At 41.5% G+C, this 20,440-nt stretch overlaps 1 protein-coding gene across 5 annotated transcripts in view; it reads left to right on the top strand.

The window, feature by feature from the left end:
- The window catches only part of LOC105563639 (rho guanine nucleotide exchange factor 17), an 81,653-nt gene that overhangs the window by 42,948 nt on the left and 18,265 nt on the right, over window positions 1-20,440 (top strand). For all 5 annotated transcript variants that reach the window (XR_001009053.1, XM_012015391.1, XM_012015390.1 and 2 more), the window contains exon 9: window positions 16,351-16,428. Coding sequence is in view for 4 of the 5 variants with exons in the window: in XM_012015391.1 (XP_011870781.1) it covers window positions 16,351-16,428 (78 nt within the window). In the remaining variant the exon portion in view is untranslated. The remainder of the gene's footprint in view (window positions 1-16,350; window positions 16,429-20,440) is intronic.

Below are 20,440 nucleotides of genomic sequence, written 5' to 3'. Positions count from 1 at the left end.
ATAAATTAAAATGGCCCACCCTGTATAAGTTTTGTGAGGAGTCCCATTATGCCCCGCATAAAATGATAATCAGATTAAGTCATGGTCTCAATAAAATAAAAATTTCGTCCTTTTAAACTATTCTTTCACAGTAAAACCATTTTTTTTCTTATAGTAGACATTTCAAAGAATATTTTCGTAAGAAAATAATTCATTTATGTATTTTCATTTTGTTTAAAATTAATTTTAACCTTAGCGTTCCCGTTATGCCCCGGGATCCCCTACGATGTTGTGTGGGTATCCAGAGACGTTTTCGATGATTTTATAAATTGGCGCCGTTCTCTCGTGTGTACTCGACGGTGGAACTTTGCGCAATTCTGATGAGCTTATGCAACGCACGCGTCCTCTGTCCACGTTCGCCGTTTGGAAAGAACAACAAGGAGCCGCGGGAACGATAGGCCCGTTTTACCCGCAAGTCCTTGGCGGCCGCAAATATATCACTTAAAGATGTCGCCATAACTTAGTCACGCTCGCCGCGCCGATTAGGAGTCAGACGGATCCCCACGCGCCGCAGTCAATTCGCTCGTGATCGTAGAATATCGAGCGTGAAATGTTAAAGCGCTCACAGCTATTATAGCAATGAAGCCCCAATTGATCTTAGCGTCTCAATGTTATTTGCTAGACGTAGCGCGTGAGAATTCTATATTTACATAAGGGAGCTGAAACAGAAATGTGTGGCGACCCGAAAATAGACACGCTGCAAAGAATTCCATTTAAATTTATTTCCATCTAAAACGATTCGCGTGTTACCGGGTCGTGGGAGAAAAAATTTACAAGCGGGATCCACGCTGAGAAGGTTATTTTTAAGATCATTTCTGTTCACGTGACGCATTACAAATATATATAAATATATATACATATATATATTTGCGGTCGATTTAGCAACGAGGAATGCATTTCTCCTTAGCGCAGGCGTTACTCCGTGAATTTTTTTTCGTCGCGATTTAAGGCACGGCTGAATTTTAATACGAACGCCGCCCGCGGACGAAGATTAACGGGGCTTTTCGTAGAATTTATATCGTATTGCGACGATGCGCACACGGCGGAAATTAGTCACGGCGAAAGAAAGCGAGGGGCTGTGTATACCGCTGAGAGAAAGCAGAATTGTTTATGACGCGAAGCGGAATGCATTTACCGCGATATCTCTCTCTCTCTGTGTGCGCGCGGGCCCAGTTGTACTCATCACGCCGTGCGCGGGAGGTCTCGCGAAATGTTCTCGCGGTCAGAGCCAGATTTTTGCATTCGCAATGCGACGGAAACGCGCGCTGACCCGGCAGGTATCAATTCGGTGCACTCGTACGCAGTCGCAGTTTTCATCGGAGGGAGAGTAAGAGAGAGAGAAAGAGAGGGGGAGGGAGAGAGCAGTGAACTATTTCTTCCGCGGATACGGGAGACCCTCCGCGTGTCGACGTCATGTTTACCGTTGACGTCACTACGCCCAGGCGTCGTGAATTTTGCGTTCCATTCATGAAATCCCCCGACGGAGCGGCGGGAATGACGTAATACTATACACCTACCGCCGTGTAAAGCTCACGAAAGCCCGCCGTTGAATGCTTCGTAAGATCCCTTTCTATTTTTCACGATTGTGCGAAATCCGCGCGGACGCCCCGCTTTTGTATCGATTCCTCGCGCGCTTATCAGTTTAATGATTACTGCCACGAAACGACAGAAATTGGAAACGTTCAACTTGAAGAGAAAACTATGCCTCAACAAATTTCGCGAACTCATAAATTATTTATAATATTTTACGACAAATTATTAAACTTCGTAATAAAATTAATTATTCATAGATGATTTTGTATTGTAAAAACGTAACTTTGTGAATAATTTCACTGACGAAATGTGTACGTGTGTGATTTTGCAGGGACAATTACGATACGATTATTGAGATGTAGAGCAAATTTCTAAATAATTTAACGTAGAAATTTGTGCACGTTGCACACATTACATCAATACATAGCGTTTATTTTATATTTTCTATCTTACTTTACTCTTGTTAAGGATGAATATTTTATATATGACATATTGTAATAGGTTACATTTCAATATTCATTTTATTTGAACTTTCCCACACGGAAAAAACAATGTGGCTGCCGTAGCTAAAAACTGCATGCGGCAGCAGAATTTCAGTTGCAAAATACGGACAGCTAATATTTAGTTGCGATAGCTAATTTCTTGCTACTGTGCCTATCGTATTAGATGCGACAACAAACCGTTTGCCGTGGTTTCGAAATTTATAGTTACAGCCGCGAAAAACGTTTAGCGAATCAGGATTAGCTGCGGTACCGAAATTTCTTTTCTTTTCAGTGCACCATATCGATGAACGTTCAATGCGCGCTCGGCGCTTTAATCATTTAATATCGAAGCTGCGAGGCGCGGTAGCGCACGTCCAAGCAGGCCGGCGACGTGCTCTTGAAGTAGCAAGTTTCCACGGACTTGATGGAGTAGCCTGCACGGTATACCGGGAGTACAAATTCGTTACTTTATCGACAGCATTATCGGTGGAAGTTTAGAGAAACTGCGGCCCCAGCGGCAGAAATTCGACGCGCGAGAAAGCGCGTCGGCGCGCGAGAGATACATGCCGGGGAATAATGAAAGGCCCGTCGGCCGGCCATAAACTTTCGAACAATAGCGTAATCGTGGTTCCATTGACTGTTAAGAGGTGCGGACGCGACTAGGCACGTGGGTGGTATCGGTAGGTACCGACTTTTATTACTCGCCGCTTGTATATCAGTCTCGGGCGAAAGAGAGAGAGAGAGAGGAAGAGAAAGAGAGAGAGAGGGAGGGAAGGAGGGAGACCGTAAAGGAATCTCGTGCACGCGCGATATTAAACGCATTTACGTTCGATAACGTTGCAGCAGTTTCCAAGACTTGGACAAACTCAATAGGGCCTCCTTTAACATGAAACCGATATAAAAACGTTTTCCATTTGTGATGTATCTTTATGTATTCCCTCAGGCTCCCAGATTTAACGCAGCTCCATTGCACCGCAGGGTCTACCTTATCTCTCAATAATTTTTGAACAAATATTGGCGTGCGCACACTGTATTATTTCTAGACAGCATTATTTTTATCCTCGGTGTAACATTATTTCGTTATCAAACATTTTGTGGTAAATCTTCTCAAGATTGTTGAGAAGAGCTCTCGGTTTGAAGTCAGAGAAATATTAGAGAACTTGAATAGGCGCGCGCACACAGAAATAAGCACCATAAATTGGCAATGCGTTGCCTTCACTAAAAAAAATATCTTACTACCGCAGGTAGATTTCTCTAAGTGTCGCGACAAAAATGAATGGCTATTTTTTTTCTGTTAGAAAATTGCTCGTAGCCTGCAAAATTTATAGCAGCAACATTCTAACAATACCTTCTGGAAAGTTTCACGACCAGATCAGTTAATCATTCACCTTAGATAAAAATAAATTTCGGTACTCTAACTAGAACAATCTTTGTAAGGAATATAACTGCTTACGCATCACAATCAAACATTATAATGGATGGCGCTACGAAAAGACTTTCTTTCCAACGTTCGCTAACAGTTGACATAAAAATTCTGTTTCTCTTCTTTAAATTAATTAAACGTACCACTATTTTTTGTTTCTGTTAGAAAATTGCTCGTAGCCTGCAAAATTTATAGCAGCAACATTCTAACAATACCTTCTGGAAAGTTTCGCGACCAGATGTTAATCATTCACCTTAGATAAAAATAAATTTCGGTACTCTAACTAGAACAATCTTTGTAAGGAATATAACTGCTTACGTATCACAATCAAACATTATAATGGATGGCGCTACGAAAAGACTTTCTTTCCAACGTTCGCTAACAGTTGACATAAAAATTCTGTTTCTTTTCTTCAAATTAATTAAATAGATGGCGCTACAAAAAGACTTTCTTCCCAACATAAATTTCTGTTTCTATTCTTTAAATTGATTAAATTCAAAATGTACCGCTAGTTTTTGTTTCTGTTAGAAAATTGTTCGTAGCCTGCAAAATTTATAGCATCAACATTCTAACAATATCTTCTGAAAAGTTTCATGACTAGATATTTAGAGAAAAATAAATTTCGATACCATAGCTAGAGCAATCTTTGTAAGGAATATAACTGCTTATGTATCACAATCAAACATTATATAATAGATGGCGCGACAAAAAGACTTTCTTCCCAACGATCGCTAACAGTTGACATAAAAATTCTGTTTCTATTATTTAAATCGACGAAAAACAAAAAAAAATGCGATTTCGCAGTATCGGCTATTCATTTATATGTATATCTCGGTTATTTTCTCGCACCTAGAAAATTGTTGCTGCAGTTGCAAGATCATTTTTCTCAGTGTTCGCAATACCTCGCGACATTTCGATCGGATCGAGGAATGATCGTGAAATCTGCGGCGTGATGCATCCATACGCGGGGCCGCGTGGCAGGCCAGGATGTTGCCGGATAATCTATGAATAAACCGACGAGTGCAGCACGCGCGCGCGCGCGCGCGCGAACACGGAGTAGTTGCACCATTCGCTGCGGGGCACGTTACTGGGAAATATTTAAATATTTAACTTACACGATGGTATAAACCACTTGGCCGGCTGATGCCTGTAGTTTCGCAAGCGCGCGGGCACTCGCCGCTGCGCGATATTTAATTCGATCGAATCGACCTTAAGATCGCGCGCGAGGCACTTCTCCCCGTTGTGAGTAAACAGAAATGCATTTTCGAGCCGTCCGAGCCTCTGCTCGGCCCATAAATGTGCGTAACTTTATTATCGTGATACGAGCACAAATCTACTTGTTTGCGCGCACGTTTGCGCAATACTTTATATCGGTAACACCCTCGTGCAGATTGGAAAAATGCCCAAGTTCTTTAATATCATTTGCAAAATCTATAATACACAGACTTGTCTCCTTTTGCAAGTGTCTTTCTCGCTCTTGGAATTATATTATTCTCAGAATTATCGTTCTCTTTCTTCCGCTTTTTTTCCCTTACCGTAGGACTTCGTCCCGCACTCGGACGCTTAAAAGAGGAGACGTTGGTGTCTGAGCAATATTTTTTACAATCGACATACAAATAAGAGCAATAAGAATATAAGGATTAAAATTAAAAAGCGAAGATTGCATGTATTTAAAAATCTAAACCGAATACAATAAAATAACGCAATTAAGGCAGAAATAAGCTTCGGACGTTTCGAGCCACAATTCGGTTCGTCTTCAGCGCGGTAACACGTTCCAACGATTATAAAGAGATACGTTTGAACATCTTACTGCGCTGGAGATGAACCGAATTGTGGTTCGAAACGCTCGAAATTTATTTCTCCTTTTAGAATTTTTAATAACGCGATTTTTCCTTTTTAATTTTAATTTTTTACTCGTATTGCCCTTTTTGTATGTCGATTATTATCAACAGAGCTACTTTTTGCTTATTCATTTGTTACAACGTTATACAATATATGCAATAATAATGTATAAAGTAATAATTAATGAAACTCTCGATAGAAGGTGAAAGAAAATTTCTGGCGATTTGCATTTCTGAACTTACCCGAGTTGAAATTTTCGCCCTATGTTCAACCTTTAATTCTATTATAAAGTAAGACCTGGGGCAGTAAAAGAGGTTGAACTGCCAGTACAAAATTCATTCTAACCTACTTTAAAACTGATAGTGTCGGAAACTTCTACTTTTGCCAATTTAGCATTAAAGTAGGTCCTTTTAAGTAGGAGCTAAAGTAAATTTTTAGAATTAAAGATTCAAGGGAGGAGTAAAAAATATATCATCAAAGTAGGTTATTGCTGGTCTATGTAGGTGTAAATTGTCCTTAAAAGTGTCAAAATAGTGCCAAAATTTCGACTCGGGATAAACGGCGAAAAATGTTTGATTAATATTCTCTTCCGTGTTAAAATGCTCGATTATCCGCGCGAGTAAATTGCATATTAAGAAAAATCCCCAGAGACCAATTCGCAGTCCAATAATTCACGCACGGAATTTGCACGCGGTGAGAACAATGCGTAATGCGTTGCATCTTGCAGCATAAACTCGCGCTAAATGCGCCGCCGAAAAGTACGAGAGCTGCATTTCGTTGCTCGCCGCAAGCCTGGACGCAGACTAAACATCGCCGAAATAAATATAGGCTGCAGGACGTTACAAAAAGTGACAGAATAATCCAGAGATGTGTGCGTGCCAGATCGCGATCGCGAGTGCATTGCGTGCGCCGTTAAGTAAAATCGCCGGCATCTCGCCCCATCTCGGTGACTCTCGCGCGTCGACCTTTGATCTAAAGTATCTGAACCACGTCACCGCCGTGATTTTTTATTTGATCTTCTCATACATCAAGAGAAGTAGGTACACCGAGAGAGCCTTTATAATGTCTTTCCTGAGGAATCGTGGGAAGCTCAAATATAAGCGCTGTGCCTTATATTCTATCTTAGTTTTTATTATTAGAGAAAAGTCCCCTATTACATGAGATAGGCTTCTAATACGAGATAGTAGGCTTTCAACGTCCGAATTCAATCACGAATCCTCTTTCGCGACATTTACGCGATTCAACAATGAATTTTCCACTGAACACATTTCACTCCAAGGGCAATAAAATAAATTTAATATTTTAAAAATATTTTAATTTTAATTTTAGTTTAAAATATAAAATAATTTTTCTTAGTATACTAAAGTTATTTTCTGTTATACTATACACATCTTTATGACGTGTCAAAGTCAAATTATTGTATTAATAAAGGAAAGTTCCCTAATATGAGATAGGATCCTAATATGGGATAGCGGTTTCTGTTAAATTAGCTGGCGTCATCAGACGATTCCATCATGAATTTATTACCCTTGGTCCGAAATCTGTTCAGTGGAAAATTCATTGTTCGATCGTCTAATCGTGGGGAAAAATCATTTACGATTGAATTTGAGTGTTGAAAACCTGCTGCCTCATATGAGAAACATATCTCATAATAGAGAAGGCTTTCCTCTACTTTTATTCATTTATTAATTAGCTAATTTTTAATATATGCATTAATGTGGGAATGCAATATCCGAGTTTATCGAACGATTTACACAATTCTGCCGCACGAGCGGAAAGTGAGAAATGAAAATGTCTCGGAGCGAAATGTATACCAAAATCGTAATGACCTTTGGACAACGTGAAATAACTGTAGTTGAATTCGAAGAGGTAGGCGTGACATTTAATAAAGAGCGGAGGTGTTTCCAGACAATTGCGTTTATTCAAAGAGCTCCGGGATCTTCGCTGTTTTACTTAATAATATAACAGAATTATTTCACACTGACCGCCGGGACACCGAGATCGGAAAAAGAACGACGCGTCGAACAGGTCTCCGTTTTCCCCCGCCTCGCGGCGATCCCCACCGGGATGCGTCTCATTCTCAGCGGCGTCGCTTCCGGCGAACAAGCGCGGATGGCGGAAATTGATTCTCGTTGTCGAGCAAGGCGGAAGCGCCGCCTTAATAGACGTCTGTTTATTACGGTGTATTTGAATTCGCTTCGCGGGCTTATCGATGCCTCCCGCTCTCGTCCGCCGGCGGTAAACACAAAAGCCGCGCGCCTCCGTGAAACCGCGTAAACCAGCCGGTCATTGTTCTCGCACGCTCGGCTTGCATAAATCGTACGTTCAACTTCTTTAACGGAATCCTCACGTGAACGAGTTTATTCGGGCGTGAGTCCAGGCACATCGCCGACGTTGCCCGCGCAACTCGGAGCGAGTTTACCGGCCAGAATGCCGGCTCGGCTATGAATTAGATCTGTTATTTGAAAGAACAAAATATACGGTTATATACGCGCGAGCGACTCGAGAGCCCCGGTCGAACGTCATCGTAAAATCGAGACGCGTCTGCCGGCAAACGTGCGACTTACAATTTAAACGCGACCGACAATCGTCCGCGACGTTAAGTGGGTTCGCTAATGGCGAATTCGATTGCCCGCGTTAGTGCGCACTGAGTGCACACTAATAGCGTTTTCGACTGGACCAGGATTAATCGCTCCGAGAGCGATTAATGACGTCACGAGTTTTGTTTTAGGTTACTAGACAAATAACCCAGATCATGCAACCCATGTTCGACCCACACCATTGCGAATTGATCCGTCAGTGCCAAGAAGCTTCGTAAGGTTACAATCAGGTTATACGTGCGCGTTTATTTGTATCACGTAGGTAGATTTCTCCAAGTGTCGCAACCGAAATTTATCGCTATTTTTTTGGAGCTCTTAGAAAATTGTTTGTAGCCATCAAAATTTATAGCAGCAACATTCTACACGGAGGAATTTTTTCTTAAACCTGTCGTACAATTTACAATTTGCCCAAAAGATGGCGAACTGAAAATAAAACTGGACAAATCGCAGACTTCGTGTGACACTTGAATAAAAGGCGGAGGCGTTTCCAGACAATTGCGTTCATTCGGGGAGTTTATTCCGTTCGTCTTTATTTTTCCGTCTTTATTATTCCGTCTTCACTGTTTCACGTAATAATGTAACGGGATTATAAAGCTTCGGTGAAATTATGAGGTTTGTATTCAGGATTTAATGTCGTTCGCTGGCCGCTGGGATTCAAAAATCGGAAGAGGAGTCTGCGTCGAGCACCTCCTATCTTCCTGCCGCGCGACGATTCCCATCGGGATGCATCACCGTCGCATTCTCAGCTTTGCCCGCGTCCCATCTCAATTATATCCCGTACAAAGTCCAAAGAGAAATTTCCCGATGCCAGGCGAATCTTCTCACATTTTTCACGGCGCGAAAGCGCGTTTTGCGGATCGTGAAACGACATCTCTCGAGCCTGGCCCCGCGGAATAGGATAAATAAAAGAAACCGATAAAAGGAGTATAAATAAACAATAAGTAGCGGCGTAGCGCGGCCGTGAGATCGGACCGGACTGTTGCGTCGCGGCCGCACGGACTTATTTATGCGCAATTGAGATTAATAAATAGATTCGCCGGGGAATATTAAGGGCGGCCCCTGATCGGGACATCACTAGCCCCGCCAATCTAATCTCCCGGTTGCACGCAATAATTAAGTAGAAAGCGAAATTAATTTTCGCAACAGTTTGCCACGAGCCCCGGCCGAATCCGCCCGGCGTTAAGGACCTGTTGCACGGTAACGAGGTTCGCGAAAGGGTTAGCCCGGCGCCTCGGCGCAAGGTCGCGCCTCGTCTCCTCGTAGGACAAGGTCGTAGGGGGGGTAGGACGGCGGCGGCGATGCAGCGTCAGGATACGGCGGAGCGCGTGTAATCCACGTGAAAAGTACGCGCCGGCGTCCTGACGCCCCCGGCTTCCGTCCTCTCCACCGCCGCTATTCTCTTGGGCATCGATCAGCTTCCTGGTAGCTGTGCGACGGGTCGCCAGTTTCAGGCGTAACGCCGCGTCTAACTGTTGCTCGTCGCGGAAAAGCTGCGGCCGGACAGCACGCGGTGCCGAGTCTCGCGCCGCGATCGCGCTCGGCGGAAAATCGGACGCGCGCGCAACAAAGTAACGCGGCGTCGTTCTCACAGAACGCTCTCCGAAACGTTCTCGTTTGTTTCCCTTCGCTTTCTCTCGACGTACGTCAAATTTCGATTTATCGATAACGAAAATCGGTACGATGTGACACGTCGACAGGTACAGCTCTGGCAGGTAGGCGCGGGACCGATTTGTCGCGAGTGTTTCGCCCGGCGCGTTTCTCCTGCGAAAGTCAGCTTTGTCCGCTGGAGAACAATTGAGATCGATCGCAAATTTTTCAAGTTTGTGAATAACTGGGAATTGAATGTGTTCGATTTGGGGAGGAGAATTAAGAGTTATTTATTTTAAAAGAAGCACCGGTTCAACAATACCCGGGAAAAATGGAAAAATCTCATTATGTGTGCGTGTATCGATCATTTATCTGATTATATTTTGTGAAATCCAACTCGAAAAATCATGAGGTCCTCGGAGACTTGACACTTTCCTTGAATGTTCGAGGTTATCTATTGAGATCTAACTAAATCTATAATTAAATGTCGTAGGGGAACATAATTTGGTCTCAACAGATAACATTGAATATTCAATAAAAGTGTCAGATCTCTGAAGATCTGATGATTTAAAAAATTGAATATAATTAGATATTACACGATCGAGACATATAGAATGAGACATTTCCATTTCTTTTCCGGGTGGACGTCTGACGCGAGGTGTTTTCGCGCGACCGTTTGTTCCGCGCGCCATTTATTTTGTACAACACGATTACGGGGGTGGGATGGCATTTCCGTGAAGCTGAATGCTCGAAAGTTGTGAAAATAAACGACTTGACTTACGGATAAATTAATAGACACCGTAGAGTTTATTTTTGACGGTAAAACAACGCCTCTGTCAGGTGCAGCTTGCTATAACGTTACGCAATGGAGCGCCGGGGCCACTGGCGCGCAAATTGAAGTCAAATAATATGCCGTTCCCGCGCGAAATAATCAATCCTTTCGCAAAATAAGTGCGCGCCGAAAATATCGGCGGGCCGGCGGCGTCGCCCGGCATTCCTCTGCGCGCGAGGAAGAATTCGGCGGGAAGAGGAAATAAAGCGAATCGCGCGTTTGTTAAAATCCGACAATGCGTCTATTGTTACGCGAGAGAACAGAAGCGACGATTGCCACGGTGCTCGAATAGATCCCCGATCGGTGTAATCGCCTCGCGTTATATCATCCCTCGATTTGCTTGCGCGTTATATCATCTCGTGCCATCCGTTTGTTTCGTTAGGTTGAAATAACCGTAGCGAGTTGTGTATACGTGAGATACGACTGTCAAACAAGGTCTAGGTGCCGCTCCGCTTCGATTTACGCTCCTTTTTCATTTTTCCTCTCCCTCTCTCTCTCTCTCTCTCTCTCACTCTCTCACACACACACTCTCTCACGGCGAAAATTGAAGTAGCGCGGGCGACCGGGTGCAATTACAGGCGCGTCGCGACGCCTCCGTCGTGTGTAACAGGTTGTAATTTCATTCGAGTCTCGTTGGCGTGCAAACTCACGTTGAAAGTGTTTACTCGCGATCGCGTGGCACTCTAGGGTGACACGAAGGCGTGTGGACAAGTACTTGTAAGTACGCGAGCGTTTTTCAACTCGTTTAAGCGCTTAACTATCGGACACGTTTAATGTGCTTTATTGCATGGTGCGATCGATCCTGCCGTGTCGCACAGTTTTTGCATTTTTCTTGAAATTTCTTCAAACAGATTCCATTCCTTTGCGCGATACAATTATTGCAATATTTCACCGCTTCGAAGTCCACTTATAATTTAGAAAACACGACAAGACTTGCATTTCCACCGTTGAAATTTAATTCGTTAAACTCCCTGAATCTTTGATGGCTCGTAACGTAATTACACTTGCGTTTTAATTTGATTCTAAATTTTTATATTCTTTCCATCGAAAAGTGGGATTCCTATTTTTCCAAGAGTTTGATGCAAAATGTTGCGTTAGTTAAATACGTCGTCGTCGTGAAAAGATCGATGCAACACCTAATGATTTTTTCCCCGCAGTTGTTGAGCGCGAGAGAAACCCTTAATTATTCTGTGCGCGTATCTACGAGCTAATCGAATAATGTCCATCACTCTGTGAACCTCTGGAAAGCTACGCTCGAAAACCAGCTCCGGTCCCTTTGTCAGGCAAGCTTAATTTAATCTTTCACGCATTTCACGACATTTTGCTTTTATATTGTGTTTACATCTCGCGGGATTTCTTGTGCTGCTGTAGTGTGACGTTTCTCTGAGAGTAAGTTAGAATTCGTCGCGCGAGTACGATCAAAGAATCGCCGAAACGACACGTATGAACGTCCGGGCGAACAACGTGTCACGAATTCTCCTCTTCGACGCATTCCAGCACCGGCAAATATGCGTTTGGCTCATCCCGATGTCACGGCCGCGTCGCTAGAATATCCCTTCCCGACCTTGTCTTATCGAATCGACTCGGGACTCCGCGAACGAATCGCAACGAATTCCGTCCGACTGCACATGGATCTATCTCTTAAATGTATTTAAAGTTACGTGTTGTTAAAAGCTGATAAATCTCCCTCGCAACAACGAGACAAATAGCTCGCAAACAGACAGCGCCGACAATTCATCCTTTTAACAACGATTACGATATCAAGCATATAATTTATGCCAATTAGAAAGCATAACTTTACAGAACTGTAATATGTCGGACCTCACGGCGCGTAATTGCCATGAAAAAGTTTATTGCCAATGTCTGGCGTGCTCGTCCCGTGCATAATAGTATAAAACTAAGCGCTTGCATAATAGAGTGTCAGCTTATATAATAGAATTACAGTCACGTAATAAAATCAATTGCAACTGTCAATGCGCTATTAGATAATTTGTGTTTCTTTTCTTTTTATGAGAAACGACGAAATACGCGAAGCATCTTCGTTTTACATTTTAATCAATAATACAAACTGTATGTAAGGGAAAAAGCACGTGTACACTGTAAAAAAAAGTATGTAAGATTACGTACATAATATAATAAGTGTAGCGATTACACTATTAATAACGGAAATATACAAATTCATGTACTTTTGCAAAAAAAATTGCTTTTACTACTTGTACAAATACTTGTTTATTCATGATAGAAAATTACACAAAAACTGTAAAACTTAATTAAAAGCAAGCAGTAATTTTATCTACAAAGTGTACATTCACTGACGTGTGTAAACATACACTTTTAATAGAGAGCCGCAATATTACCTACTGTAATAATTGCAACTTTACATGTAATTTCTTTACAGTGTAGTGTAGAGCTTGGGGTGATTTTTCGGTGGAAAAATTCATGTACTTTTGCAAAAATTGTTTTTTTTACTCTTCGTTGTGTAAATATTATACTTGTTCATACGTGATGAAAAATTACAGAAAATTGTAAAATTTACACATTTAAACGCAAGCAGTTTACTCATTACACAAGATAATAATTCTATCTACAAGGTGCAAACTTACTAACGTGTGTAAACGAACACCTTTAACAGAGGGCCCCAATATTGTCCACTGTAATAATTGCAATTTTACATGAAATTTTTTTTACAGTGCAGTGTAGAGCTTGGGATAATTTTTCGGTGGAAAAATTCACGTACTTTTGCAAAAATTGTTTTTTTTTACTCTTCGTAGTGTAAATACTCGTTAATACGTGATGAAAAATCACAAAAAATTGTAAAATTTACACATTTAAACGCAAGCAGTTTACTTATTACACAAGGTAATAATTTTACCTACACGGTGTAAATTTACTGACGTACGTAAACGAACACCTTTAACAGAGGGCCCCAATATTGTCCACTGTAATAATTGCAATTTTACATGAAATTTTTTTTACAGTGCAGTGTAGAGCTTGGGATAATTTTTCGGTGGAAAAATTCACGTACTTTTGCAAAAATTGTTTTTTTTTACTCTTCGTAGTGTAAATACTCGTTAATACGTGATGAAAAATCACAAAAAATTGTAAAATTTACACATTTAAACGCAAGCAGTTTACTTATTACACAAGGTAATAATTTTACCTACACGGTGTAAATTTGCTGACGTACTTAAACGTACACCTTTAACAGAGGGCCGTAATATTACCGACTGTAATAACTGCAATTTTACATGTAATTTTGTTGTTTACAGCGTAGTGTAAAGAGCCTGCGTGCAATTTTCCGGTGGAAAAATTTTAATTACATACTTCCAGCTTCTTGATACTAAGGTGAAGGCTACTTAGGTACAAGGATAGAACGTCGTGCGCTTGTGATATAACTCCGCGACTAATTAGCGGAGGGAACTCGCGTAATTAAGCGATCGCGCAACGGATCATTATGCCGGTACAACGGGATCAAGGGGTCACTTATCGATTCTGTAACCGGGCGCGACCCCGTGGAACGAAAGAAGATCGGAGCGTGAAAAAGGGAGAGGGGCGGAAAGAGCGGCGCGGATGAGCTTGCAAGCACGCGGGACGTAGCGGGGGGTCTTTAGTCACGGTGCTAAATATAACGGCCGACCGGTCGACTCGCTCGACGCGCGTTCGACGCGTTCGACGCGCGATCGTCCGTAGGCGCGAAAGCTCCGCATGCAAATTCCCACGAGCTTTTAAAGAGGCGCTGCCCGAGCGTGTCGAGAGTAGGAGTGCAGACACGCCGAGAGACACGGCCTTTTTCTTCCTCCCCTCTGACACGCGCACCGGTCTCGGATACGTACGAGCGCGGCTGACAGGTCCGCTCGTTTCACCATTTGCCTCGAGTCGGAACCCGCGCGACTTACCGATCGTTCGCGGTGGCCAACGCTGAAATTCTAAGTGCGCATCGTTCTCTCTTTTAATATTAGCTCTTCTTTCATGGGGAAACGACGCTGGCCGGTGATTTCGCGAATCGTATTGAAAATGGCGGAATGACACGCGCGAAATAAACAGTCTTAAAGAGCACCGCGGCGATCGATACATATTGAAAATACGGACAACTCAGTTTTCGCTGTTTATTTGGGTCTTTGCGTCGAAAAGTTTTCTTGGAAACTTTTCATCGTGGAAATTCCACGGAAATTGTTATCGATTATCGCCGAAGTTTCGCGCTGAAAACGAAGGAGCAGACGCGCTAGGAATTGAAGGAATAAAAGTACACGGCAAACGAGTAGTCACTCGCGACGATCGATTTGTTCGACGTGAGACTTTTTTTTTTTTTTAATAACACCATAGTTGTGGAAAATTGCATTAACAATTCAAATTAGGAGACGCGTGACAAAGGCACACACAGCGAGAGTTGTGTTTCATGTTGTGTAAAATTTGCGAAGGTCGTAAGATCGAGAAACGCAAATGCAAGTTGCACTAATTGCCGCTTCATCGATGCAGCTTACCGTGCCGTGGAGTATTTGGGCGCGATCAACTTGAAGCCCATGGGAAGAGTCCAAGAATAAAACGTTTGAGAGCGGCTTTTACGTACGGAAGCTTAAGAGCTCTACTTTGGCATCGCCCCGTTTCCGCCAAGCGGAATAGATTAAAGTGAGGGACCGGAAACGCGCGAGACGCGAGTGCATATTCTACGGCCGGACGCCGCTTCGCAGTGCATCGGTTTCGGGAAATTGCGAAACTACGCACTTGCCGTGCGCGATCGCACGGATTACTATGCGAGTGGAGAGCGTCGATGCTCGCGAAATCTCAGTACAGGTGGCCTACGTGGATGACAATGGACGCTGATCGCAAGCTCGTCAGTCAGCCGTCGGTGGACAGCGAGAATAACGAACGCGTCACCTCCGAGCGCGTGGGTAGCTCTTGTTTTCGATGTTTATAGACTAGGCACGGCTAATTCTGAATGAAAAAGCATTCTGGCCACCTTGAGTGAGCGTCGGATAAACTATTGACGTGCTACGCTGCAAAAGTACTTTTAAAATAATCTCAAGTGGGTCGCGTTTAAAAGTCACATGGTCACAGATATTATATTTAAAGATTAGTTTCGTCAACTTGCCAGTATAATAATAAAATTCCAAATTTCATTCGACTGGCCACATTTGTTAATTAACCGGTCAATGCGGAAAATTTATTGCGACAAATGTTACAATACCTCAGCCAGGGTTTGAACCTTGGGGAGGTCCAGGTTCCCTTGCATTCTTAAGTCACAAGACAGTTATTGTGCGTTACTTTAAGACGAAGATTTAAAACATAAAACATTAGTCTTAAGAGTACAAGACAGCCGTCCTGCTCAGGCCCTAACTCTCTAGGCGGCCAATTCGACCACTGAAGCATGTAGTAATATTATATTTGTCGCAATAACAGTATAAAGATGACATCGATATATTTAGTCTTTTTTTCTCCTTACTCGCGTGATTACAGAATGTATTCTTGTGAAAACAGAACTACATGTGTGTATTAAGAAATATTTGTGCATCTATATTTTTATTTTGAATCAAGGAGATGAAATCAAGAAACACGGCAAAAAAATTAAACACGAAAGATACAACTAAAAAGAGGATGTCTAATAATCGTGAAGATAAAAAGATTCTTTGGCGAAGGATTTTAAGACGAATTGAAAGCGCGTCTATTACGTACCTATATCATATATATTAGTCACTCAGGGTTGAAGCAGGGTTCAACAAGATCTTAATGCCGGCATCGCAATGTCGACACAAGCCCCAACACCTTGCAGCTCGTTGTCCACGTTGTATAACGACCATAATCAAACGCTTTGTACATACGCACGTGAAGCATCGCACGTGTACATCTTTCATAAGCACACGTGCGATCTTCATCACGAAACGATGCAATAATCGAGCTGTGACAGCTGTACTCGGTCGCCTCCCTCTCGTTCTCCATCTCGGTCAAACGTTTCCTTCTCTCACAATGTCACCCAATGAATACCTATCTTTTCTGATTGTCTTTTCTGCATTGCAGGACACGAGGACTCACGTGGTCGTGGAACTTTACGATACGGAACGCTCCTATGTAGAGGCGCTACAAATACTAGTCAATGTAAGTACGTTTATTGACTCAATACATTCGAAAGGAGGACTCAATTCTTTATGAAATGGAGTTCTCGGGGCAGCGAAACAATTAAATATCCTATAAAATATATTTTCTATTTAATCATTAATCTATATAACAATATAATCAACCTTTAGCTAATAAAAATTCTAACGATTCTAAAGATTCTTTCTGACATGCAACACACTTTTGTTGACCAGCTGACTCTTCTTAGATTAGTTTTCTCTAAAACATAGCACAATATACGTTTCTCAATATTTTCTTCTTAATTATAATCAACCTTTAACTAGTAAAACTTCTAACGATTCTAAAGATTCTTTCTGACATGCAGCACACTTTTGTTGACCAGCTGACTCTTCTTAGTTTTCTCTAAAACATAGCACAATATACGTTTCTCAATATTTTCTTCTTAATTATAATCAACCTTTAACTGATAAAACTTCTAACGATTCTAAAGATTTTTTTCTGCCATGCAACACACTTTTGTTGACCAGCTGACTCTCCTTAGATTAGTTTTCTCTAAAACATATTGTAGCACAATATACGTTTTTCAATATTTTTTACTTAATTATAATCAACCTTTAACTAGTAAAACTTCTAACGATTCTAAAGATTCTTTCTGACATGCAGCACACTTTTGTTGACCAGCTGACTCTTCTTAGATTAGTTTTCTCTAAAACATAGCACGATATACGTTTCTCAATATTTTCTTCTTAATTATAATCAACCTTTAACTGATAAAACTTCTAACGATTCTAAAGATTTTTTTCTGACATGCAACACACTTTTGTTGACCAGCTGACTCTCCTTAGATTAGTTTTCTCTAAACATAGCACAATATACGTTTCTCAATATTTTTTATTTAATTATAATCAACCTTTAACTGATAAAACTTCTAACGATTCTAAAAATTCTTTCTGCCATGCAACACACTTTTGTTGACCAGCTGACTCCCCTTAGACCAATTTTCTCTAAAACAATATAGCACAATATACGTTTCTTGACACTCGTCAATACTGTTTCTATCTTTGACATTAATGAGCGTATAATTATGAAGACCCTTCTCAACTTCTAAAACCTTTACTAAGAAGGATAAGATTAAATATAGGCAAATAGAATTTTTTTCTAGAGAAATATTCCGGGCTAGGGTGATCAAGAGAGGGTTACATCGATCGATCTCTCGAGTCGCGACGTCGAAAGAAACGGCGTTGCACCGACGTACGTCGGAACTGCGATTCGTCCTTGCGTCTTGTAAACAAACACCCCCGCTCGTTTATTCGCTCCGATTGAACAACACCTTCGCTCCAGCGAGCTGTTGCTCGTTCGAACCAAGTACGCCTTCTCCGGCTTGTTGTTTTCATTAAATTTCCACTCCCGACTTCATAATCGCTTTTCGTTAAACACCGGAAATAGGTTTGAATACCAGGCCGTGATGACGAATAGTTACGGGAATCAGTCGGTTGGCGCGCTTGCATAATGTTACAAAAGACGCGATTAAACACGTATCGTTGTCCTCATTTTCTAAACTGAGAGAACGTTATTAGAAACAATTTGCGCTGCTATAATAATTAATTGCACAATTTGATTTTGATAATGTCAGTCATTGTTTAAACCAACGCTCTTCCTTTTTTACAAAGAATTTATAATTTATTAAGAAGATTTACTACCTAGGGCAAAATTTATATACACATTGCATAAAGACGTTACGCGTTCATGTGGTCAACTTTAATTAAAATAATTAACTTTTGACATTATTAATTAATAAAATTGAACTTCGAAATAACCTTTTCACGTGAAAATGTTACGGTACACCGTTGTTCCACAGCTTTCTGGAAAAGAAAGGTGTAACTGACTTAATTCGATGTAATAGCGAACCTGATAATTCGCATGTAATAAATATAATGCGGATGGTGAATGTGAAATATCGTACACTTTTACATTCGAATAACGAAAATTCGCAAGAGACAATCGTCAGCGGCGCATTAAATGCAACAGGCGGCAGGCCCGCCCCACGCAAGGCCGCGTTATACTTGTAATCTGATTTTCAGCCCGCGCTTGCGTCCTTGGTGGAATATTTTGTTTAATGGCACAATGCATTTAATACCCGCTGAAGGGCGCTTCGCGAAATTGATTACCGAATGAATTGCACAAGGCGATATTCTGTAAACACGCGTGTCAAGGTATCGGCTTCACCGTCGCGGGGTGGGAATAGTAATTTTTTACTCATCTAAATCCAATTCCCGACACGGATATTCCACGAAGAAGCAATTCCAGTGGGCGCCCGGCCGTTGTTTGCCATCTCTTTTACTCCTTGATTTCAAATTCGCTAAAATTAAACGCTCCTCCGGCAGTAGAAATACCTCGTCATCAGAATTTTTCAAGGTTAATTGCAATTTACTTTGAGACACGCGAAAGAGACAATAGAAGTGCTCCCTCGTACGAAAAGAATGAAATCTTGCGACACAAACGTGACGCACTGTTTTCAACAGAAAGAAAATTTTTTTTATGCACGCTTCTCCACTCGCGTGGTTATGTAACGTAGGCTTAAATTGTAACGGCGTTTATTTCGTCAAAAGCAATTTCTAACTTTGGTTCCTTTTTTTTCCACGGTTGAAATTTATGGAATTTTTTCAAGCACATGCATGAGAGTCGCTCGTGACCGTAAAATGAATCTTTGAACACGTGTGAGACGCGAGTCACATTAACGTGCAACGTGCTCTGTACAATTGCGTAGACTGCAGCCGGCGCTTTAATAAAAGCTATCCGGACAAACATTGGCTGCGGAACTGATGATGAGACCGATCTTTGTTTTAACTAATTACGCGTTTTATACGCTACTACGCTAATTGCACTGCCGTTTTGCGGCGCGATATAATTATTGAATCGAATAATTATGTTAATGCGCGCAACGATATTGTTGCAAGATTAATGCTACTCTATCGGGCAATTCATTGGAGGATGCCTCTCGAGTTGCCTATTATCAGTAATCGCTGTAAAACGATAATGCTACGGATTCGCAACCTTTCAAAATCTCGTTTCTCAACGTTTAACGATACAAATTACTCAGAACCTTTGCAATACTTTTAAAATATAATGAAGTCAATAAATATGTGCATATATAATGTGTGTGTATTTGAAACGTTTTTAAACTTTTTAATATTCTTCAATATTTTCTTTGTTTTTTGCGCGTTAATCCTATTTACGTTCCTTTTTAATTAAAAAAGAAAAAATTTAGAGTATAAAGTATTTAGACACTAACACCCTGTCGCGGCTCTCAGTCCTTTTAATCCTTCGAATTTGTGTTTATCACATTTCTGCCATACGAATTTTATTCATTTGTTAAAAAAGAAAACCTTTTTAAGGTGGCTCCTGCACGAAGGAGCGGTTAGTACGAGTGCTTTTGTGGGGCCTCTTTTATTTTTGTAAATTTGTATGACTTTTTTCATAAAAATATCACTTAATGCATTATCGATCGAATGCATTGATATACGCTAGGTTATATGTGCACATTTAAAAACAAATTTAAACATATCTTAGGTCTCAAAGAGCTGTCAAATTTCCTCGAAACGTGTTGTATCTTTTAACTTTACTAATAGGCAAAATTTGGAATGACTCGCCGGTGATTAATTAACAATTAGGTTGAATAATCCGACGCAGCTGGCTACAGGCAGAGTTCCTTTATTATAACACAACGTTTCGGCCATGGGTTTTGGCCCTTTTCAAGTGTATTTTACAGCATCTAGTCGGCATATGGCATGTGGTCAAATGCCATTAGACCCAGTTAAGCCCGTGTCCCACTACGTATTGCGGACGCGGATTGGATTGGGATTACGGATTGCGGATCGAAATTCAGCCAATCACAGCGAGGCAACTTGGGATCCGGATTGCAGATCGCAGGATAGACGACTGTCTATTTGTACGATCCGTAATCCAATCCGCGTCCGCAATACGTAGTGTGACACGGGCTTAAAGCCCGTGTCCCACTACGTACTGCGGACGC

The sequence above is a fragment of the Vollenhovia emeryi genome, unplaced genomic scaffold (genome assembly GCF_000949405.1).
Source record: "Vollenhovia emeryi isolate VEMERY1.0 unplaced genomic scaffold, V.emery_V1.0 DF939173.1, whole genome shotgun sequence".
Classification (NCBI taxonomy): domain Eukaryota; kingdom Metazoa; phylum Arthropoda; class Insecta; order Hymenoptera; family Formicidae; genus Vollenhovia; species Vollenhovia emeryi.
Note: the sequence above shows the minus strand (reverse complement) of the source record. Positions and strands in the feature narration are given on the sequence as shown.